We start from the raw sequence: 27,453 nt of genomic DNA, 5'->3' as shown, positions 1-27,453 counted from the left end.
AGAAACTGGGGACTACAGATGTGGAATGCTGAACTCGGTGAGAAATAGTTGTTAGGTTAGGTGATTTTGTGTAACTGGTTTCTTTGCTACAACAAAGGATCCTATTTGGCTGAAGAACATTGATTTAAAGTGATATAACCCGCCCGCCCCCCCCCCCCCCTCCCTTAAAAGCATCAATCAAACACAAAAGTACCATACAAATGCCAAGGTGCTTTCTCTGTAGATTTGACAGTTGGCATTTAAAGCTGTTCACAAACTAGCCCCTTTCTACCTTCCCAGTCTTACTGCATTCCAAGGTCTGACTAGCTGTTTCCTTGAAAACAGTACTCCAGCTCCACCTTCTGCCTTTATCCTCATCTCAGAGTGCTCTGTCTCCCTAGCTTCCTTCAAGACTGTTAAAATTTCACCTTCAGCTGGAGTCCCTTTGGACCCTCTGTGCCTCTAAGTGATTAGGGCTTTTCCTCTAATATGATCTCCCACATATATATTTATGTACACATCTTGTATGCATCTACTTATTTACATATTTCCCCTATGAGAATGTAAACATTGGAGAGCAGGGACTGTTTTTGTCCTTTTTTTGTATTTCCAGAACTTAGAACAACGCCTGAATAATAAGAGCTTAATAAATGCTTGCTAACTGACTGATATTCACAATGATGACTCTAAGACATCAAATAAAGGTTAAATTACTGTTCTGGACACTGTTTAAAGAGGTCAAAGTATCTAAAAATACATTTTTAAAAAGATCCCCATCATAAATGGTCAAGCAAGGCAGATTCTGGGCAGAAAAGCTTGTGGTTGCTCCCAGACCAGAGCACAGGCCAGGAGAGGAGTAAACTCCTGTCCCTTGACTGAACCACCTTGGAGAAACTGAGAACTTACAGGTCCCTAGACTCAAAAGTCAAGTAACTGGCTGGGAAAATGTCCAAAAAAGGCGGGGGGGGGGGGGGGGGGGGAGGAAATTAAGACTTATAGAAGGTTACTTTCTTGTTGAACAGGTATTTTTGAATGAGGAAGTACAATGCATACCATCAGAGGAAATCAAGGCTTCTGCATCCAAAACCTCCAAAATAAATATGCAATGGTCTCAGGCCATGGAAGAGCTCAAAAAGGATTTTGAAAATCAAGTAAGAGAGGTGGAGGAAAAATTTGGAAGACAAATGAGAGGGATGCAAGAAAATCATGAAAAGTGAGTCAACAGCTTGCTAAAGGACACCCAAAACAATGCTGAAGAAAATAACACCTTTAAAAGTAGGCTTACTCAACAGGAAAAAGACATCCAAAAAGCCAATGAGGAAAAGAATGCTTTAAAAAGTAGAATTAGCCAAATGGAAACAGGGAAGAGAAATCATAAGGGACTTTCTAAAGTTGAATTATTTACATTCCTACATGGAAAGATAATATTTGTAACTCTTGAGACTTTTCTGAGTATTTGGGTAGTTGGAGGGTTTACACACACACACACACACACACACACACACACACACACACACACACACACACTCTCTCTCTCTCTCTCTCTCTCTCTCTCTCTCTCAAGGGGTGAGAGTAATACATCATACTGGGAGGAGGAAGGGAGAAATGGAATGGGGCAAATTATCTCATAAAAAAGCTTTTTCAATAGAGGAGAAAAGGGAGGAGGTGAGAGGGAAAAAGTGAAGCTTACTTTCATCACATTTGGCTTAAGGAGGGAATAACATACACAATCAATTTGGTATGAAAATCTATCTTACACTACAGGAAAGTAGGAGAGAAGGGGATAAGTGGGGTGTAGGGGGGGATGATAGAAGGGAGGGCAAATGGGAGGAGGGAGTAATTAGAAGTAAATACCTTTGGGGACGGACAAGGTCATAAGAGAGAATAGAAAAAATGGGGGATAGGATGGAGGGAAATATAGTTAATCTTTCACAACATGACTATTATGGAAGTCTTTTGCATAACTACACATGTATAACCTATATTGAATTGCTTGCCTTCTCAGTGGGGATGGGTGGGGAGGAAGGAAGGGAGAGAAGTTGGAACTCAAAGTTTTAGGAACGAATGTTGAGAATTGTTTTTGCATGTAACTGGTAAATAAGAAATACAGGTAGTGGGGTACAGAAATCTATCCTGCCCTATAAGAAAAGAGAGAAGATGGGGATAAAGGAAGGAAGGGATATGATAGAAGGGAGGGCACATTAAGAGAAGGGGCAATCAGAATGCAAGGTGTTATGGGTTGGGGGGAGGGGAGAGATGGGGAGAAAATTTGGAATTCAAAATTTTGTGGAAATGAATACTGAAAACTAAAAATAAATACATATACATTTTAAAAAATGGTCAAGCAATTATTTTGTGACTTAAGTTAAATTTTAGAAATCTGAAAAAATTCCTGAAACAGTCTCTTTCTCCTATTAGGCTTGTAAATAAGGCAGTCCTATACAATACTGTACATAGCATTTATCAGAACAGACAATGTGGGAGTGATAACAAAGGGCTCACAGTAGGCCTATGGCAAAGTTTAATTATAAATAATTGGTGTTAATGATTCTATGCTTAGAAAGCTTCAGTTAGTGATATAAATAATATTTAAGATAGAAAAATCTGCATACCTACTGCCTAGAAATATATGCAAAAACTGCATTTAGTATTAACTTCTGGGGAGTATACTTTGAGTGGTTTGACAGTTTTATAAAAATGGTTTAGTAAAGTGTGAAAAGGATGATTATCTGGGGTAGTAGAAGGAGCATGCACACAAATGAAAAATTTTAATTCATTAGGCATTTGAGATAACCCTTAGAACACGTGTTAAACACATTTCACTAACACTGGAATACAATTCTAATTATGTCAAAAGTCCACTAAAAATCAAATCTGTTCAGTACCAAATATTAAGGATTCTGGATCTTCTATCAAATAAAATATACAAGGCCATAAAGAGGCAAAGGAAAATCATGAACTTAAAAGACATGATAAAAGACATAAATATATAGAATGCCTGTTAAAAGCAACCACCTAGATTCACAAGTCACAGCCTTATGCAAGAACGTTGTAAAGCTTACGTAAGAAATTACAGCTTTCAAAAATGTCTTTTTTGGGTACAGTCTCTAGAAGAATTTAATATGATTCAATAATAATTTAGTACAGAAGAACACATAATGGCTTAGAGATTCTGGAACATGAAAGATTATAATAAGTAATGCAATTCCTTATTAAGAACTGCTAATACAGGACAGGTGAAACTTTTTGGTAGAAAGTCATTGAAGTTCTAGGATTGTGGCATTTAAAAATATAGCAAAAGGGAAGGTCCTCCTAACCTTGGACTTTTTGACTTCATTTAAAAAAATTAAATATTTTATTAGTAATTAGATGAACACCAGTACAGTTAATTAATTAACTTAAGTACTTAATTAAGAATTATTTACATTTTAATTAATTTTATTGTATAAAGCAACAAAAACAATTTTTCAGTCAATTCTTGTTAAGTCACTGTCAGTTCTTGGTCCATTTGTTCTCATTCAATTGTTCTTGTTCTCAATGTAGTTGTAATTACAGTGTACTTTGATTTTCTGATTTTTCTACTTTGCTTTATTTTGTAATCCAGACCACTTGGTCTTAATTACAATATAGTGTTGAATTCTATTAACGTACCACAATTTATTCAACCATTCCTTCCATTACTGGACATTTAGACTGTTTCTAGGTTATTTTCTTTTACAGTTACATATAAAATTGCTATGAATCTTTGGAAAGGGGACTTTCTTGGTTCTGTTTTTAACAATAATTTCAAGTTATATTCCCAATCACGCAATTACTGGATCAACAGATATGAATAAAATTGTACTCAAGTTCACAATTCAAAGCATCAGTGAGTAAGTACACTTTCTCCTCCACAACCTTGTCAGCATTGTTTTGATGCTTTCTGCTATTTTTGCTAATCTGAAGGCTGTGCTGGGATGGAAGAGGGGGATCTCAAGGTGGTTTGCACTTGTATTTCTGATTACTATTGAGATCGAACACTTCTCCCAACAATTTATAACAATTTTTGTTTCCTTTTCTGAAAACTGTATGTTCATATTGATTGCTTGACTTAATTTATTTAGTGACTCACATTTGTATTAACTGGCAAAGGAGAAAAATAGGTAAGCTCAAATAGTTAACCTACCTGAACTCAATGTCAACCATCTGGTTTAATAAGAAGTATACTAAGAGAAGTTAATCCTCAAAGTAACAAAACTAGTTTTCAGTGTATTTCACATGTCTATAAACAACCATTCTTTATTTTCATAGATAACTGTGAACTGACTTTAAAACTAGAAATATCTAGTAAGAAGATTTACAAAACAGGTTGCACTAATTTGAATAGTGTTTCTCCTTCCGGAGTTGATGTTTTACAATTATTTTAATAATGAGATCTGCAAATGAAAATTTTTCTGCAATGTCAACTAAAAGTGCTCATGATGAAGAATATTTATATGTTTCGGATTACAGGCTTTAACTAAATACTGTTTTATTTATATGGCCAGAAAAATTATTTGCAAAAAAATACATTCATAATCCTTCCTATTTTCCAGTTAATTTAAATCAAGGATTCTTATCCTGGGGCCCTTCAAAGGATCTGTGGATAGATTTTGGGGAGTCTTTAAGCTGGACAGAGGGAAAAAAATTCTATTATCTTTATTTTCACCATCCTCAAAATGAAATTTAGCATTTCCTTCAATAAATGAAAAACTACCATAGTATTAGCAGTAACTTTGTCATCAATAGAAATACTTTATGTTACAAATTATTTTAAATTATGTTAACAGTTGTTGCAAATATCTTAAAATATAACCTACACTCATTATTACTTAAAAATTATGTAACAATTAGACCCACCATTAGATTGTCTTCCTGACTACAGATTACATTTCAATACTATTGATTTTGTTATCTTATTTATTTTGCTTTATGCATTTAAAAATATTCTGACGTCTATAGGCTTCACCAACCAGAGTGTCAAAGGGGTCCTTGACACCAAAAAGGTTAAAAACCCCTTATCTAAATGATGTCTTATCTACTACTTATAATGTACCAGAATAGGCACTGAATTGTACCTGTTGTATTTAAGCAGTACAATTTGGTATCAGGTGACTATTCCAAATGCATTCCAAGAAGCTGTGCTCCACTGGAGCTCTGCTGTTTAACTTTGTTTCCAATGACATGAATCAAAGTATAGATGGCAGCTTATCAAATCTGCCAAAAACACAAACTAACAGGGCTAATAGCCAAGTAACATAGTATTAGGATAAAAAAAAGAGGACATGCTAAAATAGTGGGTTGAATCTAAAATTAAAATTAAAAATTAAAAGACTAAATTTAATTGTGACAAATATTTAAAGTCTTATTTATAACTTCTGAATCAAAATCAAAGTATAAGATGAAGGAAGCACAGCCTGATAGAAGTGCAATGAAAAAGGATATGGGCATGTTAGAGGACTAGAAGCTGAAGAGGTGAATTATGTCTAACATCGATGTAATTTTAGGCTGCAAAGAAGCAGAGCGTTTAGGCCTGGAGGCCTCTTATTCTCTGCCTTGATCAGACTATCTGGCTCTGCTTAGTGAGAACGACTTGTTTTAGAAGGCTATTGACAAGCTGGATGAAGGGCCAGGCTCAACTTCATGCCTCACAAGGATCAGTTACAGGAACTCAGGATATTTAACCTGAACAACACAAGACTTCCAAAAGGACATGCTAACTGTCTCTATATACTTGAAGGGCAGTCACACAAAAGAGTGATTGGGCCAGTTCTGTCTTACTGCACAGAACAGAACTAGCAACAATAAAATAGGGCAACAAAGAAGCAAATTAAGGCTCATTTTAAGGAAAATCTTCCACAGAATGAGTTGCCCAGGGAGATTAACATCTCCCTCCCATTACATGCTTTCAAGCAAATGTCTGACAACTTGTCAATATGTTGTGGAGAGGATTCTTATTCAGGTGTAGGTTGGAATTAATGGCCTCCAAGGTCTTTCCAATTCTGTACACTGTAGCAAAGTATTTTTTATTTAAAATAGCATTGTGTAAAATTAATTTTGACTGTTTCATTCTCAAAGCAAAATTTTATATGAAATAATTCTATTTCAGCATTATTGACAAAGAAGTCAGATAAAATACAGAGCCTAAAAGGGACTTTGCAAAATAGTATGGTACTACCTTTAAGCTAGTTACTTTAAGCAAAATGGATGAACCTGAGGTAATATAGAAAGCTACTTGGCATCAGTAAATGAAATGACTACGAAGCAGGTATTGTTATTAAAGTATCATTCCAAATTAGTCAATGGAAGCCTAACACCATGCATGCCCAAGATATAACATTTATAATAACCATATCAAATATCTTCTTCAGAAATAATACAAGAAAATATGAAAAATCAGATAATTTACCTAGTATGTTTATATTTAGGTGGTAAATTATTTTGGAAGAAATGAGACAGTTTTTTTGTTTTTGTTTTCTTAACAAAAAAATCTAAGTTCCTATAGTTTTCCATAGGGGGAAAAGTATGCTACATTTAGGACATGAAATAAAAATGAAAATAAAAAGTTAGTTTCAGGTTCAAAAATCAGTAACATCTCCAACACATTTTTCACAGCATACAGTTTATAAACAACTCACCCAGCTTGGGAAATCAGACCAAGTTGGAACTCGTTGACAGAGGTCACGGAGAATACGTATGATAATCACACAGGACTGCAGACCATTAGCTCTAGCCTTTGAGAGCAATACAAAAATCAAATTAATTAATCCTAGAAACTACAGAAAATAGCCCTTGATGAAAAAAGCTAAAACACCACTGTTCAATGGAAGCTCAGCAATAATGACAGAAACAAATCACTCCAAAATTTCATTCCATGAGCTGCCATTTACAGCAGTATTTTATGCCAAGGTTAGTACTTTAAGTTGTATGTATTTTAAGTCAGAGTGCACAGATTATACAAGAATAATATTTCTTGATCCCCTGTGAACTTTGACCTATGTTTGTTTATAACAGTAAATTAAAAATCTGCCTATATTAGAATAAAGGGAATAAAGTAAAGAGCTAAAAAGTTTTGTCTAGGGACTGAAAGGTTGAGGGAATCTGTTTGGTTTCTTTACTGTGCCTTTGCAAGACTGCAAAGTCACTAAACCAAACAGCTGCTTCCTCACCTTTCACTCCCTACACTTATAAACTTAGAGAAACAGGAAAAAAAAATCTTAAAACTAAACACAAAGCTTTAAACACATATTCCATTATTTAAAGCAAAGGTACTCTGCAGCCTTATGGAATATAATATAAATACACAGCATATGGTGATCCAGAGCGAGTCAAGCTTTCAACATCGCCTTCTCAATGACCACACACACACACAAAAAAACCAAACACCCCAAAATGTAAGTTTCTTGTCAAATCAGCAATAGCTGCATAAAGCAGATCTGTACTGAACTAGGTTAACATTTTTTTCTGTTCATTTAATTTAAAGTAGCATTGCCAAGGGCAACCTTTGAGTGTTTATATACAGTTAAACATACTGTAACTGAACTACTCTCTCATAAGGCTACAAGAAAAAAGTAAAATGATGTTCCGAACCTGGAACCACTTAGCGTGGCGTAGAGCAGCCAGAGCGTCAAGGCATTTTTGCCTGTCCAAGACGTCCGGTGGGTCTTTCACCATACCCGAGGTTACATCTAAAATGGATTGAATTGGCAAAATGCAGTGAGGAATGGGTGTTTGACCAGGTGAGCAAGACACTTCCTTAAAGTAGCTTCAATGTCACACATGCCATTTGAGATTTTACTAGCATCTTGAAACCAATGATTAATATTTAGCAAAATTCTTTTAAATTCAGAGAATGTTATCCCAATATGAAGTTGAGAGCAAAATGATTTTTAACTCTCACTTTATTATTCTACTGCAATGACTGCAATAATATAATCAAATTTCAAATAAATGTTCTAGAAAAATAAATCCCCTCCAAAATTAAACGTTAAAGGAAGGATGGTTGGACACAGTGCACCAGCACAAAGAACACAAGACAGAGGGAACACAAAAATCCACTTCAATAAAGTAGAATTTACAACAAACTTATGGAATTTGCTCATCATCTTAAATGGTTACAGCCTATTTTGGACCTAATTTCAGAAAGGAAATCACTGTGAACAAGGAAAGAGATTTTAGATTTTGTGAAAAAGGAAGATTTTAAATAATGGAAAACAGTAGATTCTAAAAAGGTTTCAGAAACATTTTTCCTTGAGAGTTGGACTTACTTCAAAGGGAATGTGAGATACCCTTTAAAATTCTCAGAGTTCTCATAAAGTACATCATGATATAGTTGGAGAGGGGAGAGATATAAAGCAGAAAAGGGAAAATAGGCACTACTGTGATAAAGGCAGAATAAAAGGTGGATACAATAAACATATTGCTTTACTAACTGAGAAGGAAAGTATGTTTTGTATACCTCAATTTAAATAAGTAATGTCTAGGTTACTGTGTCATAAGTATATTTGTCACACTAAAGGAAATACAGTACACAAATGTGTTTGGGGAAAAAAAATTAGCACCTAAAGATCAGGGCAAATCAAGTTAATTCAACTAATGAAAATGTTAATTGTTTTAATGGTACAGCAGCCACTTCAATATCCAATCTAATAATTAATTATCTTATGTCTCAATGCAAGGATGTATGCATCTACAAATATCAGCACTTGGTAATGAAATAAATCTAATCTGGTAACTCAGTGTTCATCAAGCTAGAGTAGAAAGAGACCTTGGAGATAAAAGCTCAACCTCTTCATTTTACAGTTGATAAAACTGAGGCTTATACAGATTAAGACTTGCCCAAAGCTTCATATGTAAGTGGCAGGGCTAGGATTAGACCAGAGGTCCTATACTTCTAAATTCTGTAATTTTGCCCTATACAATGCTGCCTCCCCAAGTCTTGTTATAAAATTGCAGAGCTGACAAACTTAAAAGATATAATGTAGTCTAACTCATAGGGGTTGTTTGCTGAGCCCAGTATAAAGACAATTTATATCTGGAAAAGTTTTACATCATTTAACTTACTGATTATATATAATGCTTATACAGAACACCACTAAATTTAAAGGGAATTTAGAAAAGAATACAAAAAAACTGAGGTCATTCATGTAACAAGTAAAGAGCAAGACAATGTTATGGGATAAGAAAAAAATGAAAGATTATTTTATTTTTAAAGTACTGTTTACAACTGGAAAATTTACCACTAATTTTATGATTGTAAGTCCTCAGAAACATTTAAAGATACTGGGCATATTAAGTTTCAACTAAGAGGCTATATTTTATCATTTCTATTATGAAATCTGGGATATCTTTAATTCTTACAACCCAGATTAAGGTAAAACATGTAAGGAAACAAAAATAAATTTTCAGAATCTATTGAAATAAAGTCTATAGGCAGCCTAGGAATAGAAAGTTTGTGATATTTTGATATAAAGACTGCATATAATAAAAAAGGATTTTATGAAGCAAATATAATAAAAATTAAAATATTCAGGCATATTATTAGTAAACATACATTTAGAGAAAAACTACTAAGACAAATTCCAGGAGTCAACTTGAGTATAATGATAGTTGGGACATTTTTTGAGAAAGGAAAAGGTATTATTGGAAAGCACAGCCAGGAAAGTAGTAAAAAGCAGAAAAGAAGGAAGGGCATAATGTGCCAAAATCCTTTAAGGTCCCTTATTTACTTATTTGATTACATCTACAGTGCAAATAGGTGATACTGTGCAATCTTTTTTTTTTAAAAAAATAAAACTCAGAATTGAAAGTAGATTATAATTCCTATTAATTTAAAATTTTACAGTATTAATTTATTCCAAATTCATATGAAACCTCCCTCCCCCACCCCAATCCACAAGCAGAAAAATCTTGATTTTTTTCATTGTGGTTCAGAAGTATCCCATATATCATTGAAGGACAGCATAAATAAGCTTGAAATTTTTAGCTAATACTCTAAGTCCAAAGATGCCAAGACACCTATTGCAATTTCAAAATAAATTAGGGCTATACATTAGGAAATTTGAAATAAAATTTAATGTGTGGATTTTTGTACCCATTTTACATTTCAAATGGATTAACCCCTTAATAAAGGTCACTGTGCTAAAATTATATTTGTTGCTTACCACCCTGTTAACATACAACAGAGACTAGGTTAATTTACAAAAACCAAAGGCAAATTCTTACCCTATGTGAATATATTCTAAATATATATGAATAAGGGGTTAATCGTCAGTTAGAAGACATGCTGTGTCCACACTATGTACTAATTAAAAGTTAACAAGTATATGAATTTCAGTAAACATGGTTATATAATCCAGTCAACCATTTTAAAGCTAGTGTGAACACCGCTTAATTCTATGAAAGATAGAGACCAGGACAAAAAAAAAAAGGAACAAAAATATAACAAAAACAAAAAACACACAAAAGGACAGTAAAATGCTAGAACTATGCATCCAAAACCCCTCCTTATTCAATATGGCAGGTGTGACACTGAGCTTTTGAAAACCTTGGTCAAAAATCCTTCCGATGTCTTGGCAGCAACCCCTGACAGGAATCAATTCCCTCTGCTAGAAGGCTTTGGACCGGGCCTGATAAGCTAAGGATGGAAAAAAAAACACACACACACATACTTGACTTGCTGAAGAAAAGATTCCACAGCAAGGGTTAGAGCATTTTGAACATATCAAATTTAAAGTCAATTCTGTGAAACGATAGATAACTGTCAAACGCAAACTATTGAAGGATATGACTGCTATGCGATTAACAGTTATTTCAAAAATTTAATTTAATTTTTAAAAGCCATTTTATTTTTTTTTGGAGGGGACTTTAAATAGGGCCATCAGCAGGATTCCAAACTATGCGCAAAGTCTTCATTTACAAGAATTCTTCCGGCAAAGCCTTCCTTACCACCTGAACTAAAAATTCCCCGAAGCAAGCTAAAGGCTTTAAACCATTTTAAGACACAGAGCATTGGGAGCTGCAGTAAGAGAAAAACCACACATACCGTTATTCTGCAGCAAGAAAGAAGCAATCTTCATAATAAAGTTGAAGACATGATTTACTGCACTTATTTGCAGTGAGGCAACACTGTATAAACATCTCTGACATTTTTGTATATCCATTTTTCAGCTCAGTGTCTTGAAGTGAAATCTATTAATTTTTGCTTTTGCTATTTCCCTTCAGAGTAATACTTACTTAGCAGATAAATAAAACTCAGAACAGTAATTCTAACTCAAATGTGGGTCAGACAAAAATAGTTTTGTTTCCTTCGGAAGGGGTAAGTTATTAAAGTTTTAAAATTATTATGCCTATAATTCATAACCTAAAGACTTGCTCTACTATAAAATAGTAAAGAACAAATTAAACTTGACTAAGTTATAATTTGATGTTTTCTAGAAAAAAAAAAAGGCTTTTTCTTTCAGTAAATCTTCTGTGTTTTCCTTCCCAAATCTTAAATGAAAAGTCAAATTACGTATGACTTGAGTTGATTGATTAAAAAAAAGGCAAACAAACAATAAAAGCCCCCAAACCAGAAACCAACAAGAAAAAACCCCAGAAAAACAATCTTCACACAAAATCCATTATCTTTAAAAATGTTAAAATGAAATGAAATGCGTAGCACATGAGATTCAACAGATTTCCAACGAAAAATTAAAAGAAATGAAGCTTTGTTCTCTGAGGCATGGAAGAATTTGGACAACAAAGCATAAAGCAGTTGTCATCACAAAGCTGTCTTCACAAATTATACTGTTATGATAAAACCCCTCATATATTAAGGGAAATAAAAAACTGTTGGTGCCATTTTTTATATATGAGTTCTTAATAGTCTTGCTATATATGCATGGCATTTTATATTAGTTTGTCTTTTCCCCAAGGCTACATTATGAATAGTAATGCTAACATAGACTAACTTCAATTTCAAGAAATTATTAAGATTATAAAAACGACATAAAAGGAAACAAAGTAAATTTTATCTGACCCATAAAACGGTAGAACCAACATACTGCAGACACTGATCATGCTCGTTGGCTTAAAAGCTTTGGAAGCTTTGAAAGAGTTACAGAACAGTCCCTAAAGCAACACTGCTGGCACCAGGATTTCATATTCTATAAATGTAAATTGATTTTAAGAGCTCTGACTTGCACTTGAACTCACTAACTATGTCATTTATTATTGCAATATTTCTTGTATAGTGTCTGGGTCAAATGCTCAAACCTATAAATGTCAGGAGGCTGTGTATTTATGAAAGCCCTCCAGACCAAAGAGCAACCTCAGAAAACTGGAAATGACATTAATGTAAAAGTGAAAGCTATAGTTAGATGTGTAACAATGCCTCTTAAGAATGTATTAAACATTATTTATCCAGTTCACAATTCAGTAGTTTTATTTCTAAAATATTTCAGTTTTAAAAATAATAATGCAGGGGCAAAAACTTCTTAAAACTCATGTCCCCATGCTATAAAAATACCACTTTCTAAAATTTCCAAATACCTGAACTGTTCAGATAAAAATAATTTTGAACTTTTCCAGAAAACTGAGGTTACATTTAAAATAAAAAAAAAAAGCAAAATCAATCATGCTAAGAAGTTTGATCAAGAAACAAAATACATTAGCAAATGGAGTATTTACTTTTAAGGAAATGGTCATAAACAAAAATGTCTGCTAAGTCAATTCTCCCTAATATGTAATGCCAGCATGTTGCCTTCTAGGGCTTAATGCCATCTTAAACAGAATAGATACAGTTATTGGAAAAGTAGTATCTTTAACAACTTTCCAACCTCCATCCCTCATGTTTTCCTCTCGAATAACTGGAGATGTCAGCGTGATAGTAACTTGCATTTTGGGTTCCACACAGGAATTCAATATTATTGCAGCTTCAGATAAAGCACATTTTATGTCATACTTCTCAGGACTTATAACCTATATGACAATAAAAAAAAAAAGTATAAATTGAAATCTTTAATACTGTCAACTAAAGGGAGAATTTTTAAATTTGCTTTCTTGGTGCTTCATCTGTGATCATATATCTACAGAAGTGCTCTTCAGCCTCTAATTTTCTATAACACACGCAAATTTGTATATCTGCCATAATGTACTTGTCAATCAGTTGTGAGCAGTGGAGACATAGCCTTGACTCAGCTGGATAAAAGAGAATTCTGGCAGACAGAGGTTGGCATAAAGTTATCAAGGACAATTATTTCTTTACCTTATCCTTCCATCAATGAATATTCTAGCTATTTCTTATATGCAAGAATAAAATATGCATTTTGTCTCAGTCTGAAATGGGCATGCTCAGAAGCCAGGAGCTAAACCTATCCTCAAAATGGAAGCTTCTGTTCTGCACTTGAACAATGGGTTTTGTACTGCAGAATGGTAATATGAGGACTGGTGAGGGAGTGGGGGAGGGTTACCTAATTTTTATCTGTTCTTCAACATCAACAATACAAATAATTTCCCTGACTCTATCTTAGGTGTCCTTTCTTTTGCCCTTTTCATTCTTAAGTATCCAGTGAAAATATGATCAGAAAGAACTAGTTATTTGCCTCCTGATAAAAAAAAGGATAAGATGTAAGGGGGAAAAAATGTAACCTCACCACAAACCAGAAACAATTCCTTTTACAGAATCTCTGAAAGCAAAAGGAATTCTTGCTAGGTCACGAGGTAATATCTGTAAAGCATTTTCCAAACCTTACAGAAGGGTCACTTGGTGCTGGGACACCATAATATAAGGACTATTTGGGATCTGGCACAAAGTGAAGCATTTGTTTAGAAAATAAACTTAAGTGATTTTTAGAGAAATATCACCTGGTATATTTCCATTTATGTTTTTTTTTGTTTCCTTTAAAAACACAAAAAATATATCCTTCCTAAGTCATAGGTGTTCATATAAAGTAGATAGTACTGTGGAAAGAACTCCCATGAGTCTCATCTATTTGGATTAGAGGACATAAGTTCAAATTCCACTTCTGACTCTTACTAGCTGTTTGACCTTGGAAAGTCACCTTTTCCTGACCTTGTTTCCTCATTTGTAAAACAAGGACATTGAAGTAGATGGCCACTCAGGTCTTTTCTGGCTCAAGGTTTATGATCCTATGACCTCTCTTCAATGCTCTATTTGCTCATTTGCATAAGAATTGAGTGAACTGGGGATGACATGAAGTTACTGGCTGAGACAAATTTCTTAATCCATTACTGCATGGAATTAAGGACGATTAAACCCCACAATCCTTTTGTGAACCAAGTCCCTAGAACCATTCTAGAATATTGAGGTTAGCCACCTGCTCAACTCATAGTAATGTTATTGGTAGTAGCACTGTCAGCTTCATTCTACTCTGATAAATCAAAGGTTAGTCTAAATATAATAATATCAACACCAAGGCAAAACTGTCACTAAAGCAGGTGCCATGGCAGAAAGGAGATGAAGCTGTCAACACTTAAAATAAAGGCCTCAAATTCTAGGCACATCAGATGACTAACTGTTGTCTGACCCAAAAATTACAGATGAAATAGTATCAGGAAAAAAGATTCATAAGCCTCAGGACAATCTAAACTACACCAGGAATTTAAGAAACGCTGATAATGCTATAAACAATTCTGACAAAAATTTAAGTAGAACTGAAGTTTCTGAAAATTCAACTTTTTAAAAACAAGAGTATAAAAAAGAATTGCTTTATCAGTAGTATCTGGAGTTCTTATGTTTCACTAGAAGTATTTCCTACCATAAGAAGCTTTCAGGCAGGTAAGCTACTGAAGGCATCATCAAAGTTCTCAGAAGAGCAGGTTGACATTTAAAACATGTACATAAAGATGTTAGAAGTTAGTGGAAAACCCAGAAAGAAATACTTATTTACACAGCTACTTGTTAGTCGAAATTAATGATGGCTTTCCTCTTTTTATTCAAAGCAAAAAAAAAAAAAAAAAAGCTAAAGATAACATGTTCCAGTTTTACCTTATAAAACTAATCTGGTAAGACTGTATAATACCAAACATATTCACTACAAAATAAAAAATTAAGAGTGAAAAAAAATACTTGCCAGAAATCATGCATGGTTAAAAAAAAAAAAGTTTGCCTAGAAAGCTACATTAGTAACTGACTGTTTAGGTATAAATTAAAGTATAATTTTGTCAATAACTCCAAACCCCAAAAGGAGCAAAAATGAACATTCCAGACAATACTTACAGCAAGCTGCTTGGGAAGGTTTTCTGAAATACGACTCAGTAACGTCTTGGAAGGTTTCTCTGAGCACAGTAAAACGAGGTTCACATTTCTATCTCCACGGAGAAGTAATCCTTTTGCCAACACTCCTACTCGCAAGACTCCTTTCAAAGCTCTGCAGAAAAATCATTGCATTACAATATAGTATTCTCTTATCTCCAATAAGAACACCTATCTACCAATCAATATATAAATTAAGATAAAAATTGGCCACCCAGTTAATTTTTCCTCTAAAAATGGGCAATCTGCATAGAATTCAACTTGTCGGTCAATAACCACTTATTAAGGTACTCTTTTCCAGACACTATGCTAAACACTGAGGATACAAAGAAAACCAAAAGAGTTCTTAGCTCTCAAAGAATCTACATTCTCATCAGGGAGATGACTCGTAAATAGTAACAAATGAAACAAACTATATTCAGAGTAGATAGAAAGTAATGTCAGAGAAGACAATAAAAGCTATGTGAAGAAGACAGGGAGCCAAGCACTCTCTTGGAGAAGGTAAGATCTGAATTGAGTCTTAAAAGAAGTCAGGCAGAATAAAAGGAAGCATTTGGGGTGGGGGTGGGGGGGTGGGGAACTGCAGAAAGGGGGATGGGGTGGGAGGGGGTGGCGCAGCCAGTACAGGTAGGGAGGTGGCTCAGTGAATAGAGCACAGGGCCCAGAGTAAAGAAGACTTGAATTCAAATCTGACCTCACTTACTAGCTGTGTAACCCTGGGCAAGTCATTTAATCTTGTTTGCCTCACATTCCTCATCTGTAAAATGAGCTGGAGAAGGAAGTGGCAAACCATTCCAGTATCTTTGCCAAAAACAAAACAAAACCAAAAAAACACCCCATGGACAATATGGTCTATGTCACAAAGAGACACAACTGAAAAACTGAACAAGTACCAGGCACTGGGGATACAAAGAAAGACAAAAGGACAATCTGTGGCTACACAAGGGTCAGCCGCTGAAAATGTAAGATGGGAGACATAGTATTTTCCAGCTAAAGGCATAGTAGATAGAGAGCACTACGCCTTGAGACAGAAATACCCGAGTTCAAAACCATCCTCAAATACCTACCAACTGTGTAACCCCTGGGCAAGTCACTTAACCTTGGTCAGTCTCAGTTTTCTCAATTATAAAATGGGGATAATAAGAGTATCTATCTCTCAGGACTGTTGCTCAAGTGAGACAATATTCTCAGTGCCTGGAACACTGTCAGTACTTACTACACACTTGTTAATCCCTTCCTGTTTGCAGGGAACAGCAAGGAGGCCAGTGTCGTTGATAATAGAGTACATGGAGGGGTTTAGAAAAGACTGGAAAGGTAGGAAGGGGCCATATTAAGAAGGGCTTTAAAAGCCAATTAGAGGGTTTTATATGTGATGCTGCTAGGAGTAGGAAACTAATGGAATCTGGAGTAGAGGATTAACTAAAATGGGGAGACCTGAGATAGGGAGACCATCTAGAAGGCTATTGTAACAGTCCAAGTGTAAGGTGATGAGGGCCTACCTCAGGGTGGTGGCAGTGTCAAGACACCCAGCAATACCACCATTAAGTCTGTATCCCAAAGAGATCAAAGAAAATGGAAAAAAAGATCCACAGGTACAAAAAGATACATAGTAGCTCTTTTTGTAGTGGCAAAGAATTGGAAACTGAGGGGATGCCCATTAGTTGAGGAATAGCTAAAGAAGTTACGGTATATGATTATGATAGAATACTATTGTGCTGTAACAAATAATAAGCAGGATGGTTTCAGAAAAACCTGGGAAGATTTATATGAACTGAGGCAAAATGAAATCAGCAGAACTAGAACACTGTACACAGTAAATAGCAATATTGTAAGGATGCTGAACTGTGAAATATTTAGCCATTCTGATCAATATAATGGTCCATGACAGTATCAAAGGATTCATGATGAAAAATGCTCTCTATCTCCAAGAGACGGAGGTAGAATTGATGAACTCGGAGTACAAATTGAAGCATTTTTCTTACTTGCATATTTTTCTGGTGGGGGATGATTCGACTAATATGGAAATGTTTTGAATGATTACACATGTATAAAAATTTGAAAAACAAACAAAAACATAACTTATCTTTGGAAAAAGTTTTGGTTTCCTTTGATGGGAGATGGAAAACCTTTTTGTAAAATTAATTTTATTTCATTAAATACTCTCTAATGACATGTAAAAATCTTTTTAACAATCATTTAAAAAAATTTTGAGTTCCAAATTCTCTTTTCCCCCTTCTTTAAGAAGGCAAGCAATTTGACTGTGGTTATACTTGTGAGATCATGCAAAATATTTCCATATTAACCATGTTGCAAAAGAAAATATAAACAAAATAAAGCAATAAAAATAAAGAATTTTTTAAAAGCATGCTTCAATGTGCATTCAGAGTCCTTCAGTTCCCTCTGTGGAGGTGGATGGCATTTTTCATAATGGGTCCTTTGCAATTGTCTTGAATAATTGTCTTGATCAGAGTAGCCAAGTCTTTCACAATCATCCTTACAACATTACTGTTACTTTGTACAATGTTGTCCTGGTTCTACTCACTTCACCTTGAATCAGTTCATATGTCTTCCCAGATTTTTTCTGAAAGCATCCTGCTTGTCATTTCTTATAGCGCTATAGTATTGCATCATATACCGCAACTTGTTCAGCCATTCCCCAATTGATGATCATCACCTCAATTTTCAATTCTTTGCCACCTCAAAAAGAGCTCTTAAAAATATTTTTGTACGTATAAGGTTCCTTCTTCTTTTCTCTGATTTCTTTGGAGTACAGACCCACAAGTGGTACTGCTATATCAAAAGGTACGTAAGCTTCATATCCTTTCGGGCAAAGTACCAAAAGGCTCTCCTGAATGGTTGGATTAGATCACAACAGAGCATTAGCATCTCAAGTTTTCTACACACCCTCCAGCATTTATTTTCCTTTTTGGTCATATTACCCAATCTGATAGGAGTGAGGTGGTATCTCAAGAGTTGTTTTAATTTACATTTCTCTAATCAGTAGTGCAGGGACATCTAGGTGGTGCAGTGGGACCGAAACTCAAATTTGGCCTCAAGATATTTATTAGCTTTTGTGACCTTGCATGTCTCAGTTCCTCATCTATAAAATGAGCTGGAGAAGGAAATGACAATATACTCTAGTATCTTTGCCAAGAAACCCCCAAAGGTTGTCATGAAGAGTCAGATACAACTGAACAACATCCCAATCAGTACTTAGAGCATTTTTTCATGTGACTATTAAAAGCTTTGATTTCTTCTTCTGAAAATTGCCTGTTTATATCCTTTGACCATTTATATAAACTACAAAATGTCTCTTATTTTTATAGATTTCGCTCAGTTCCCCATATATTTGAGATATGAGGTCTTAATCAGACAAACCGGATACAATTTTCCCCGTTTCCAGTTTTCCTTGTAATTTTCTTTGTGTAAGTTTCTTAATTTCATGTAATTAAAGTTACCTATTTTACTCCCCATATTACCCCTATCCTCTCCTTTCCCTTTCCCAAAAATCTGACAGGTATATTTTCCCATGTCCCTCTAATTTGCTTTATCACCCTTTATGTCTAAATCATTTATATCCATTTCGACTTTATCTTGGTATACAGTGTGAGATGTTGGTCTAAGCTTAGTTTCTGCCAAAGTGCTTTCCTAGTTTCTCAGCAATTTTTACCAAATGGTGATTTCTTACCCCCAAAGCTGAGATTTTTGGGTTTATCAAACACGAGATTACTATGGTCATTTACTATCCTGTGTGCTGTGTTGTATATCTAATCTATTCCACCGATCTACCACTCTAATTCTTAGTGAGTACCAGACTACTTTGATGACTTCTGCTTTGTTATATAGTATGAAATCTGGAACTGCTAAGCTACCTTCCTTAACATTTTTTCATTAATTCCCTTGATATTCTTGACCTTTTGTTCTTCTAAATGAATTCTGCTACTATTTTTCCTGACTCTATAAGATAATTCATTGGTTGTTTGATGGGCACCAAGTAGGTAAATTAATTTAGATAGAACTGTCATTTTTATTATGTGGCTCAGCCTACTCATGAGCAATTAATACTTCTCCAATTGTTTAGATCTTCTTTATTTCTGTGAAAAGTGCTTTGTAATTATGTTCATACAATCCCTGAGTTTGTCTTGGCAGGTAGACTCCCAGTTATTTTATACTATCTGCAATTATTTCAAATGGAATTTCTCTATCTCTTCCTGTTGGTTGTTGGTAGTACACAGAAATGCTGATGGTTTATTTTATACCCTGCAACTCTGTTAAAATTGTTAACTGTTTCAACTAGTTTTTTAGTTGATTCTCTAAGTACATCATCACATCATCTGCAAAGGGTGATAGTTTTGTTTTTTCACTGTCTATTTTTATGCTTTCAGTTTCTTTTTATTGTTTACAACTCTAGCTAGCATTTCTAATACAATATTGAATAACAGTGGTGATAATGCATGTCTTTGCTTCATTTCTGGTCTTACTGGGAAGATTTAAAATTAAACCTTGATAAACTATGCTTACTTTTTGTTTTAGATAGCAACTACTTATCTTTTTAAGAAAGGCCCCCCTGATTCTTATGCCTCCTGGTGCTTTTAATAAGAATGGGTGCTGTATTCTGTCGAAGGCTTTTGCTCCATCTACTGATATAATCATATGATTTTTGCTGTTTGTTACTGATGTGGCCAATTATACTCATAGTTTTCCTAATACAGAACTAGTCCTGCATTCCTGGAATAAATCCTAACTGGTCATAGTGTATGATCTTTGCTAGAATCTCCTTGATAGCATTTTATTTAAAATTTTTGCACTGAGAGTCATTAAGGAAATTGGTTTATAGTTTTCTTTCTATCTTTACTTTCCCTGATTTAGGTATCAAAAACCATATCAGTGTCATAAAAGGAATTTGGTGAGGCTCCTTACCTATTTTTTCAAATAGTTTATATAGTATTGGGATTTTTTCTTAAAAGTTTGGTAGAATTCACTCATGAATTCATCTGTTCCTTGGGATTTTTTCTTAGGGAGCTCACTGATGGCTTGCTCAATTTCTTTTTCTAAAATGGGGCTAAGTATTCTATTTTCTCTTCTATTAATCTGGGCAATTTATATTTTTGTGAGGTTGGAAATCTCTGATCAATACAATGTCCAACCAATTCCACAGAACTCATTATGAAACATGCTACTGGCCTCCTGATAGCTGATGAACCCACAGTGCATACTGAGGAATGTTTTTTGAACATGGTCAACGTTTGGCTTGAATATGCCTATCTAACAAGAATTTTACTTTTCTTTCTTTTTTCAGAGATAAGGGGGGAAGAGAAGGTAGATTTTGTACACTGAAAATGGGAAAAAACAACAACAAAAAAAACCCATACCTGTCTTTACCCCCTTCTTTTTTGTCATCACCTTCTTTGCTTTTGCTTTTCTCATGATCAGACATATTGTCTGAAACAAGTTTCAGAGCCCGTTCAGTGATAGAAACAATTTTCTGAACTGCCTGTAACTCCTCTTCAGTTGGATATATAGCTGCATGTTTTGTCATTACATAACGGTCATCAGATGAATCAGGACGACGTAAAGGCTGTGTAGAAGAAAAATCTTTATTACTTTATTTAAAAAAAGGAAATAATTTGTTTCTATTCAAATATTTAATTTGCAATAATAAATCAGAAAAATGTAAATTAAAGCACCTCTAAGGCTCTACTTCACATCAATTAAATTGGCTAAGGTTTACAAAAAGAGAAAATGACAAATATTGGTGGAGCTATGGAAAAACATGGACATGGCTGCATGGTTGGGGGAGCTGTGAATGAGCCTAGCCATTACTGGGAAAAAATAGGGATTTATACCTCAAATCTATTAAACTATGCACACCCTTTGACCCAATTATACCACTTTTAAGCCTATACCGCAAAGATATCAAAGAAGAAAATGTCTTGTGTGCAAAAATATAATAGCTTTTTTGCAGTCACAAGGAACTAGGAACTAAATGAGGTGGCCATTAGTTGGGGAATGGGTGAACAAACTGCAGTATATTACTATAATGGAATACTATTATGCCATAAGAAATGATGAAAGGGATGATTTCAGAGAAGTTTGGGGAAGTTTTCTATGGACTGATACGAAGTTAGCAAGAGTAGAAGAATAATTTATATAACTATAACAATACAAAGAGCAATTCTGAAAGACTGAAGAACTCTGATCAATGTAATGACCAACAACCATGATTCCAGATCCATGACGCTACCCATCTTCTGACAGAGGTAGACTAAACATTCAGAATGAAATATGTTTTTGGATATTATTAATACAGGACTTTATTTTAATTATTATGCTTATTTGTTACAATTTTTTTTGCATGGGGGGTGGTGAAAATAAAATACTTAATAACAACAAAAAAAAAAACCACCCTAAAATAAAAATCCTAACATTTAATTTTTTTTCAGAAATACATCTTACACTTTTAATTACAATAAATAACCAGTCACACAAAACTTTTAAATCTATTCTATGCTTTTTTATACCTGTAAGCAAATTCTCTTTTTTCATACAAATACCATCCCACTCTTGATTCTATCCCTCTCGGAAATGTATTTACATAAGAACACAAATCTGGAGTTGGAAAAGACCTCTGACGTCAACTAATCCAATCTCATTATACAGGTGAGGAAGCTAAAGTCCATGGAAAGGTTAAGTGACCTACCCAAGGTCACAGAGGTAGCAAAGCAGCAGAGGCAGGATTTGAAGCCCAGTCCTCTGACTCCAGAGCTAGTGCTTTTTCCTCTGTACATGTCCCTAAACTTCCATGTGTTCTTTTTTTTCTCTTGTTGATCCTTGAATGACATGGACCTCTCCTGATGAGAAAAGGAGAGCTAAATTTAAAGCATGATAATTAAAATTAATGTTTTCATCAGGGGAGATCTACTTGTAATTATCCCCTGATTTTGATATTTTTTTCTTCACACATTCAATAAGAACAATTTCATATGAACAGGAAATTCAGGAAAGCAAAAAGGCTCCAAGACACTTGTAACAGAAAGGGGGAATATGCTTTGAGATTCAAGTAAAAAGTGTAACTCCTCTCTGTTCCCCACTTCTATGCTAGAAGACAACAAGAGCTAGGTAAACTTTTATGTAAAGAAATCAAATTTCAAAGGCAATCCTAATCCTGTTCAAGTTGATGACAAGTGGAAACAATGTGCTAATAAAGGAGATCTGTGGAGGCAACAAGGAACCCACAAGAAGTTCTCATATACTCTAGCTGCTAGGTCAGATGAAAATGTTAACAGCAATGTTCAAGAACATTTCCCCCCTCTCAACACTTACTGCGGGCCCCTGAGGCTGAGGCGGCATTCCTGGCCTGACCCCAAGGAGGCCCAGCGGCCCTGGAGGACCATGCGGATATCCTCCGTCAGGCATCCGGCGACGGTCATCCCAGTGATGTTGTTCTTCCTCCATTCTTCTCCAGTACATGTCTTCTTCATACCGTCTAGAATTAGTTTACATTGTATACTTGTGAATAAAAATAGATACATTACTAATAAAATAATTCTGGATTAAGCATTAGGTCATGATTTGTGATCAGTAAAGAGTAAAAACTGGAGAAGATTCATGCTAAATGTATAGGCTATATATTCTTCTCTATTATGTCTAATCACACTACTTTGATTTTATAAGTGTAGATGAAAGCAGTCCTTTTCAGGGAACAGTATCAGGGAAAAAACAGGAGAAGAAAGAAATAATACTAAATTTAATGCTTGAGGACTCTGAGTGGAGAAAAGGTTTCATTCCTTCCAACTTTCTCCTTTTAATTCTCCCTGATCATCTCAGATGAATTTATTCCTTCTTGTTTGTTCATTCTAAGCTAATAAGTCATAATGATAGTCTCTTGCAAGACAAAGATGGAGAACTGACAATCTTTGGCAAAGTAATTTCTATCTCTAACAGGCTAGTGGGGATGCAAATAGCTGGCTCAGAGCTTTTAAGGACAGACTGATTTTTCTGCTTTTGGAGTAGGAGTAATATGTGTATATATGTATGTAAGTATATACACATATGCATTTACGTAGCTACGCAGTGTAGTATAATGTAGTGTAGTATAATGTAGTGTAGATAGAGCTTGGGACTCAAAAATGAGTTCAAATTCTTCTTTTGACATCAAAGCTCTATAACCATGGGCAAATCTTTTAACCTAAGCTTTAGTTTTGTCATCTGTAAAAGTGGAATACCAACTGTAGTATCTACTTCAAAGGGTTCAACTGAGACTCTACTCTGTAAACTATAAAGTATTATATGTGTAAACTATTTTGTAGCACCAACTTACTCCTGGCTAAGACTAACAAGGCTTGAGCCATATCTGCTGAACAGTGCAAATGGAGGCTGGACTCAGGGTTCATATAGGCCAGACTTTCAGGAAACATGTGGCTTATATTCAGACAGATATGGGAAGGACCAGGTCGCACCTACTATGTGCTAAGTGCTGGGGATACAAAGCGAAGTAAAAGATACTTCCTACTCTCAAGGAGCTCACAATTCCAAATAACTGTACAAACAAGTTATATACAAGACAAAATAGAAATATTCAACCAAGAGAAAGCACTAGAATTACAAGGGATTGGGGAAAGTTTTCTGTAAGTAGGTGAGATTTTAGCTGGAACTTGAAGGAATCCAGGGAAACCAGAAGGCAGAGATGAGAAGTGAGTGAAAAGTGCTAGAGTTGAGAGATGGGAGTGTCTTGTTCAAAGAGTAGCAAGGGGGCCATTTTCAATGGATCTCAGAGTATATAACTGGGGATAGATAGGGGTGGGAGAAGTTTATGAAGAACTCTGACACCAAACAAAAGATTTTCTATTTGATCCAGGAGATGAGAGGGAGCTGAATCACTGGAGTTTACTGAGTACAGGAGTGACATGGTCATATCTGTGCTTTTGGAAGATCATTTAGTTGCTGACTGAAGGAGAGATAGGAGTTGGGAGAAACTTCTGGCAGGCAGAAGAAACCAGAAGGCTATTGCTAGAGAACAGGCAAGAGGTGACAAGGGCTTCACAAGGGTGGTGTCCATATGAGAAGAGAGAATGAAGAATATGTGTGAGATGTTACAAAGATACAAACTGAGGAGTTGAGGAAGACACTCCTAGATTCCAAGACTGGGGGTTTGGGGGGATAGCAGTACCCTTGACATAATAGGGAAATTTGGAAGAGGTGACAATTTAGACAATGGGTTCAGTTTGAGACGTACTTAGATTAAGATGTCTAAAAGAGACATCTAGTTCAAGATGTTTAACAGGCAGCTGGATTTGAGACTGGAGGTCAGGGCTGGATAACTAAATTTGAGAGCATCAATATAGAGATGATAATAAAATTCATGGAAGTTGATGAGATCACCAAATGAAATTGTGTAAAGAGAGAATATGGCCCAGGACAGAATGCTCTAAGTAGGGACAAGTCCTAGATATGATTTCTGTGATATAGGGAACTCTCTAGAAGTACAGGTCAGCACCCTTTCTGCAACTTATGATCTCAGAGGTTTGCCTAATACACTGAAAGACTAAATGATTTGTCCAGGACCCACAGCAATTGTCACAGTCAGGATATAAACCCAGGTTTTCTTGGTTTTGAGATCAAGTTCACTATCTACTGTACCACACTGCCTCTTGTGTTACAGGTATAATACCAAATATAGAGTTTAGTACACTATGAAATTTAAAAAAACTGAAAAAAAAAAAGCACAATTTAACTAGACTACTGGGCCTAATAGTTAATAAAACTATTCCTGTGCTAAGTTACAAAACTTCAGTACTCTTTAAATTACTAAATTTGAAACACCTCAGAAAATGTTTTTCATATACTGTTCACTTAATTACAAACATTAATTTTCTTGGAAACAATTCAATGTTCCCCAACTTTTCCATTCAGAATGTACTTCTTATAATCAAATTTAATATAAATCCATTAAGTTTATTCTTTCTTGATCTGTCCTCAAAGAGGAAATAGTTATCATTTGTATCGTTTCTTCATGTTTCTGGTTACCAACACAAAGATTCTGAAATCTACTCTAAATGTCAAAACAATTTCAAACATATAAATCAAATCAAGTGTTAATGAATATTTGCATTCTAACAAATATTAATGCTTTTTCTATCAATACCAAAGCTTCATCTGTATTAAGTTTGTACATTTTTATGAGCTGATTTAATTTATAAAAGTTAATACACTAGAATCAAAGACCAAACTATTTGTCTCTAGAAAGTCTTTATAGTGATCCATGTGTGGCCTAGAAACTTTAAGACCCCAAAGGAGCTCTTATAACTTTCCTCAACAGTATTAATAAGACAAAATTTGTCAGACTAGCTAACTGTCATACTGAAAATATGAAGAGCCTGGCCCTAATGAGAAGGAGTTCAGAAAAAGAAGGAAAGAAGCATACAAGTCTTGGGGGTGAGAGGGTAAGGATGGAGCAAGGTATCTGATAATGGTAATGATTAAGAAGAGGTCAATCAGTGGAGACAAACCACCAGAGATCTAGCCCAAGCTCTGCTGGTTTCTAAGGCTCAGACATAAAATTTAACATAGGCTCATTTGTTTAATTTTGCTAAAAAAGTTCCAAATATGTTATTTAAGAATACACAAAGTGAGCAGGTTTCTGCTGCTGATGTTCCCGCAATGTTTAAAGTATTGTAAAAAACTTACCTTGCCTAAAAACACCAGAGTTACCATTAATTTACTTATTCAGCCATTCACAACTAAACTATTTAGCAAGTATGAAGCATTTTTTCATATTTTATTAAAAGTGAAAAACAATACCTCATTTCCATTCTCCAGCGTTCCTCCTCTTCACGTCTTCTCCAGTATTCTTCCTTCTGCATTTGCTTCCTCATTTTCTCTTCTTGAATTTTTCTTGCTCGAATACTGGGCTTTACTTCCACTTGCAAATCTGGATTTACTTTTTTCTACATAAAAAATATTTTAAAATTTATTTTTCATCAGTCTTTTCAGCACAATTTTTCAACATTCTATGTATTTGTCTAGTTACATACTTTTAATTTTTCCCAAGGAAGGGAAATCATTACAGTAAAATCTCACTAATTCAAAATAATTAGGAAAAAAATCAGTAAAATTACTATAGTTTTCAAATTAGTCCCCAAAGTGCTGTATACAGAAATTACACCCAAGACTAGGAATGTCTGGAGAGTTTCACATCCTTCAAACACTCTATGGTTATATAATCGTCATTTCTTAGGATGCCCTTTAAAAAATCCAACAAGAAATAAATAAAATTTTATAATACAAAATCAAGATCTATTGCCTTAAAAGAAAAAGTGACTGATACATGGGCACATAGTTTCAAATATGTAAAAAATAGGGAGTTGAGTGAACTTGGGTGAGAAAAAATATGTGGTATGGGTCACAACACCCTTAGAATATGAGCTCCTGTATGATGAGAATAGTGCCATTTTGATTTTTTGTTTTCTACGATATAAATGCTCAATAAATACAAAGTAATAATAGCAATCTCCACTAACTTTATATTGAAGTCTGTGCCTTCTCCCTTTTAAGTGCATTTCCTTGGCATTGGGATCATTAAAGCTACACTCACACAGCTTACAATGGAACCGAATTACTTTCCCTTCATCATTTCGTACCTAAAGAAACAAATGAAGAACATAAAAAATATGAAAACATACTATGTTTATAGAATGTTAAAATCAATCAATGTTTCATCAATCACAATTAGCTGTAACCAGAAAAAGGAAACACAAAGTATCTTTGGGTTTGACAGGATGGCCCATGTAGGAATTTGGGTAAGCATTCATCTTTTCACTCTGGCCTATATAACAGAAATTAGTAAAGCAAGACCTTTATAATTCAATTAAGCTTGCACTTGTTAACTACTTCCTGTGCTAAGCACTCTGTTAAGCAATGCCAATATCTCTTTATTTACATATTTAGGTTTGCATGTAGAGACTACTTCTATATACATGATGAACTCAGTCACTACTGAAATTTGAGCTACCACAACTAATTAGAACAAGTAGAATAATAGAATCTCAAATCTAGAAGGCATTTAAAAATCATTCAGTGCAAAATCCTGCAGGCCTCACTACAGTCTAGAGAACTTACCTGACATCATTTAGTCATTAACAGAACTCAGACTGGAATCCAAGTCTTGATTCCTAGGCTAACGCTCTTTCTGATTAACTGCT

The 27,453-nt window shown here is 34.7% G+C and overlaps 1 protein-coding gene across 4 annotated transcripts in view; it reads right to left on the bottom strand.

The window, feature by feature from the left end:
* Positions 1 to 27,453, bottom strand: part of ZFR (zinc finger RNA binding protein) — a 71,726-nt gene that overhangs the window by 7,749 nt on the left and 36,524 nt on the right. For 3 of the 4 annotated variants that reach the window (XM_072605905.1, XM_072605904.1, XM_072605906.1), the window contains 8 exons: positions 26,773 to 26,892; positions 26,054 to 26,199; positions 22,577 to 22,739; positions 20,626 to 20,831; positions 15,218 to 15,368; positions 12,816 to 12,957; positions 7,588 to 7,685; positions 6,636 to 6,731 (listed from right to left, as the gene is read on the bottom strand). In XM_072605905.1, coding sequence (XP_072462006.1) covers positions 6,636 to 6,731; positions 7,588 to 7,685; positions 12,816 to 12,957; positions 15,218 to 15,368; positions 20,626 to 20,831; positions 22,577 to 22,739; positions 26,054 to 26,199; positions 26,773 to 26,892 — 1,122 coding nt within the window. The remainder of the gene's footprint in view (positions 1 to 6,635; positions 6,732 to 7,587; positions 7,686 to 12,815; positions 12,958 to 15,217; positions 15,369 to 20,625; positions 20,832 to 22,576; positions 22,740 to 26,053; positions 26,200 to 26,772; positions 26,893 to 27,453) is intronic. The other variant, XR_011966397.1, reaches the window with a different exon arrangement.

Source organism: Notamacropus eugenii, chromosome 4, assembly GCF_028372415.1.
Source record: "Notamacropus eugenii isolate mMacEug1 chromosome 4, mMacEug1.pri_v2, whole genome shotgun sequence".
Taxonomy (NCBI): Eukaryota; Metazoa; Chordata; class Mammalia; order Diprotodontia; family Macropodidae; genus Notamacropus; species Notamacropus eugenii.
Note: the sequence above shows the minus strand (reverse complement) of the source record. Positions and strands in the feature narration are given on the sequence as shown.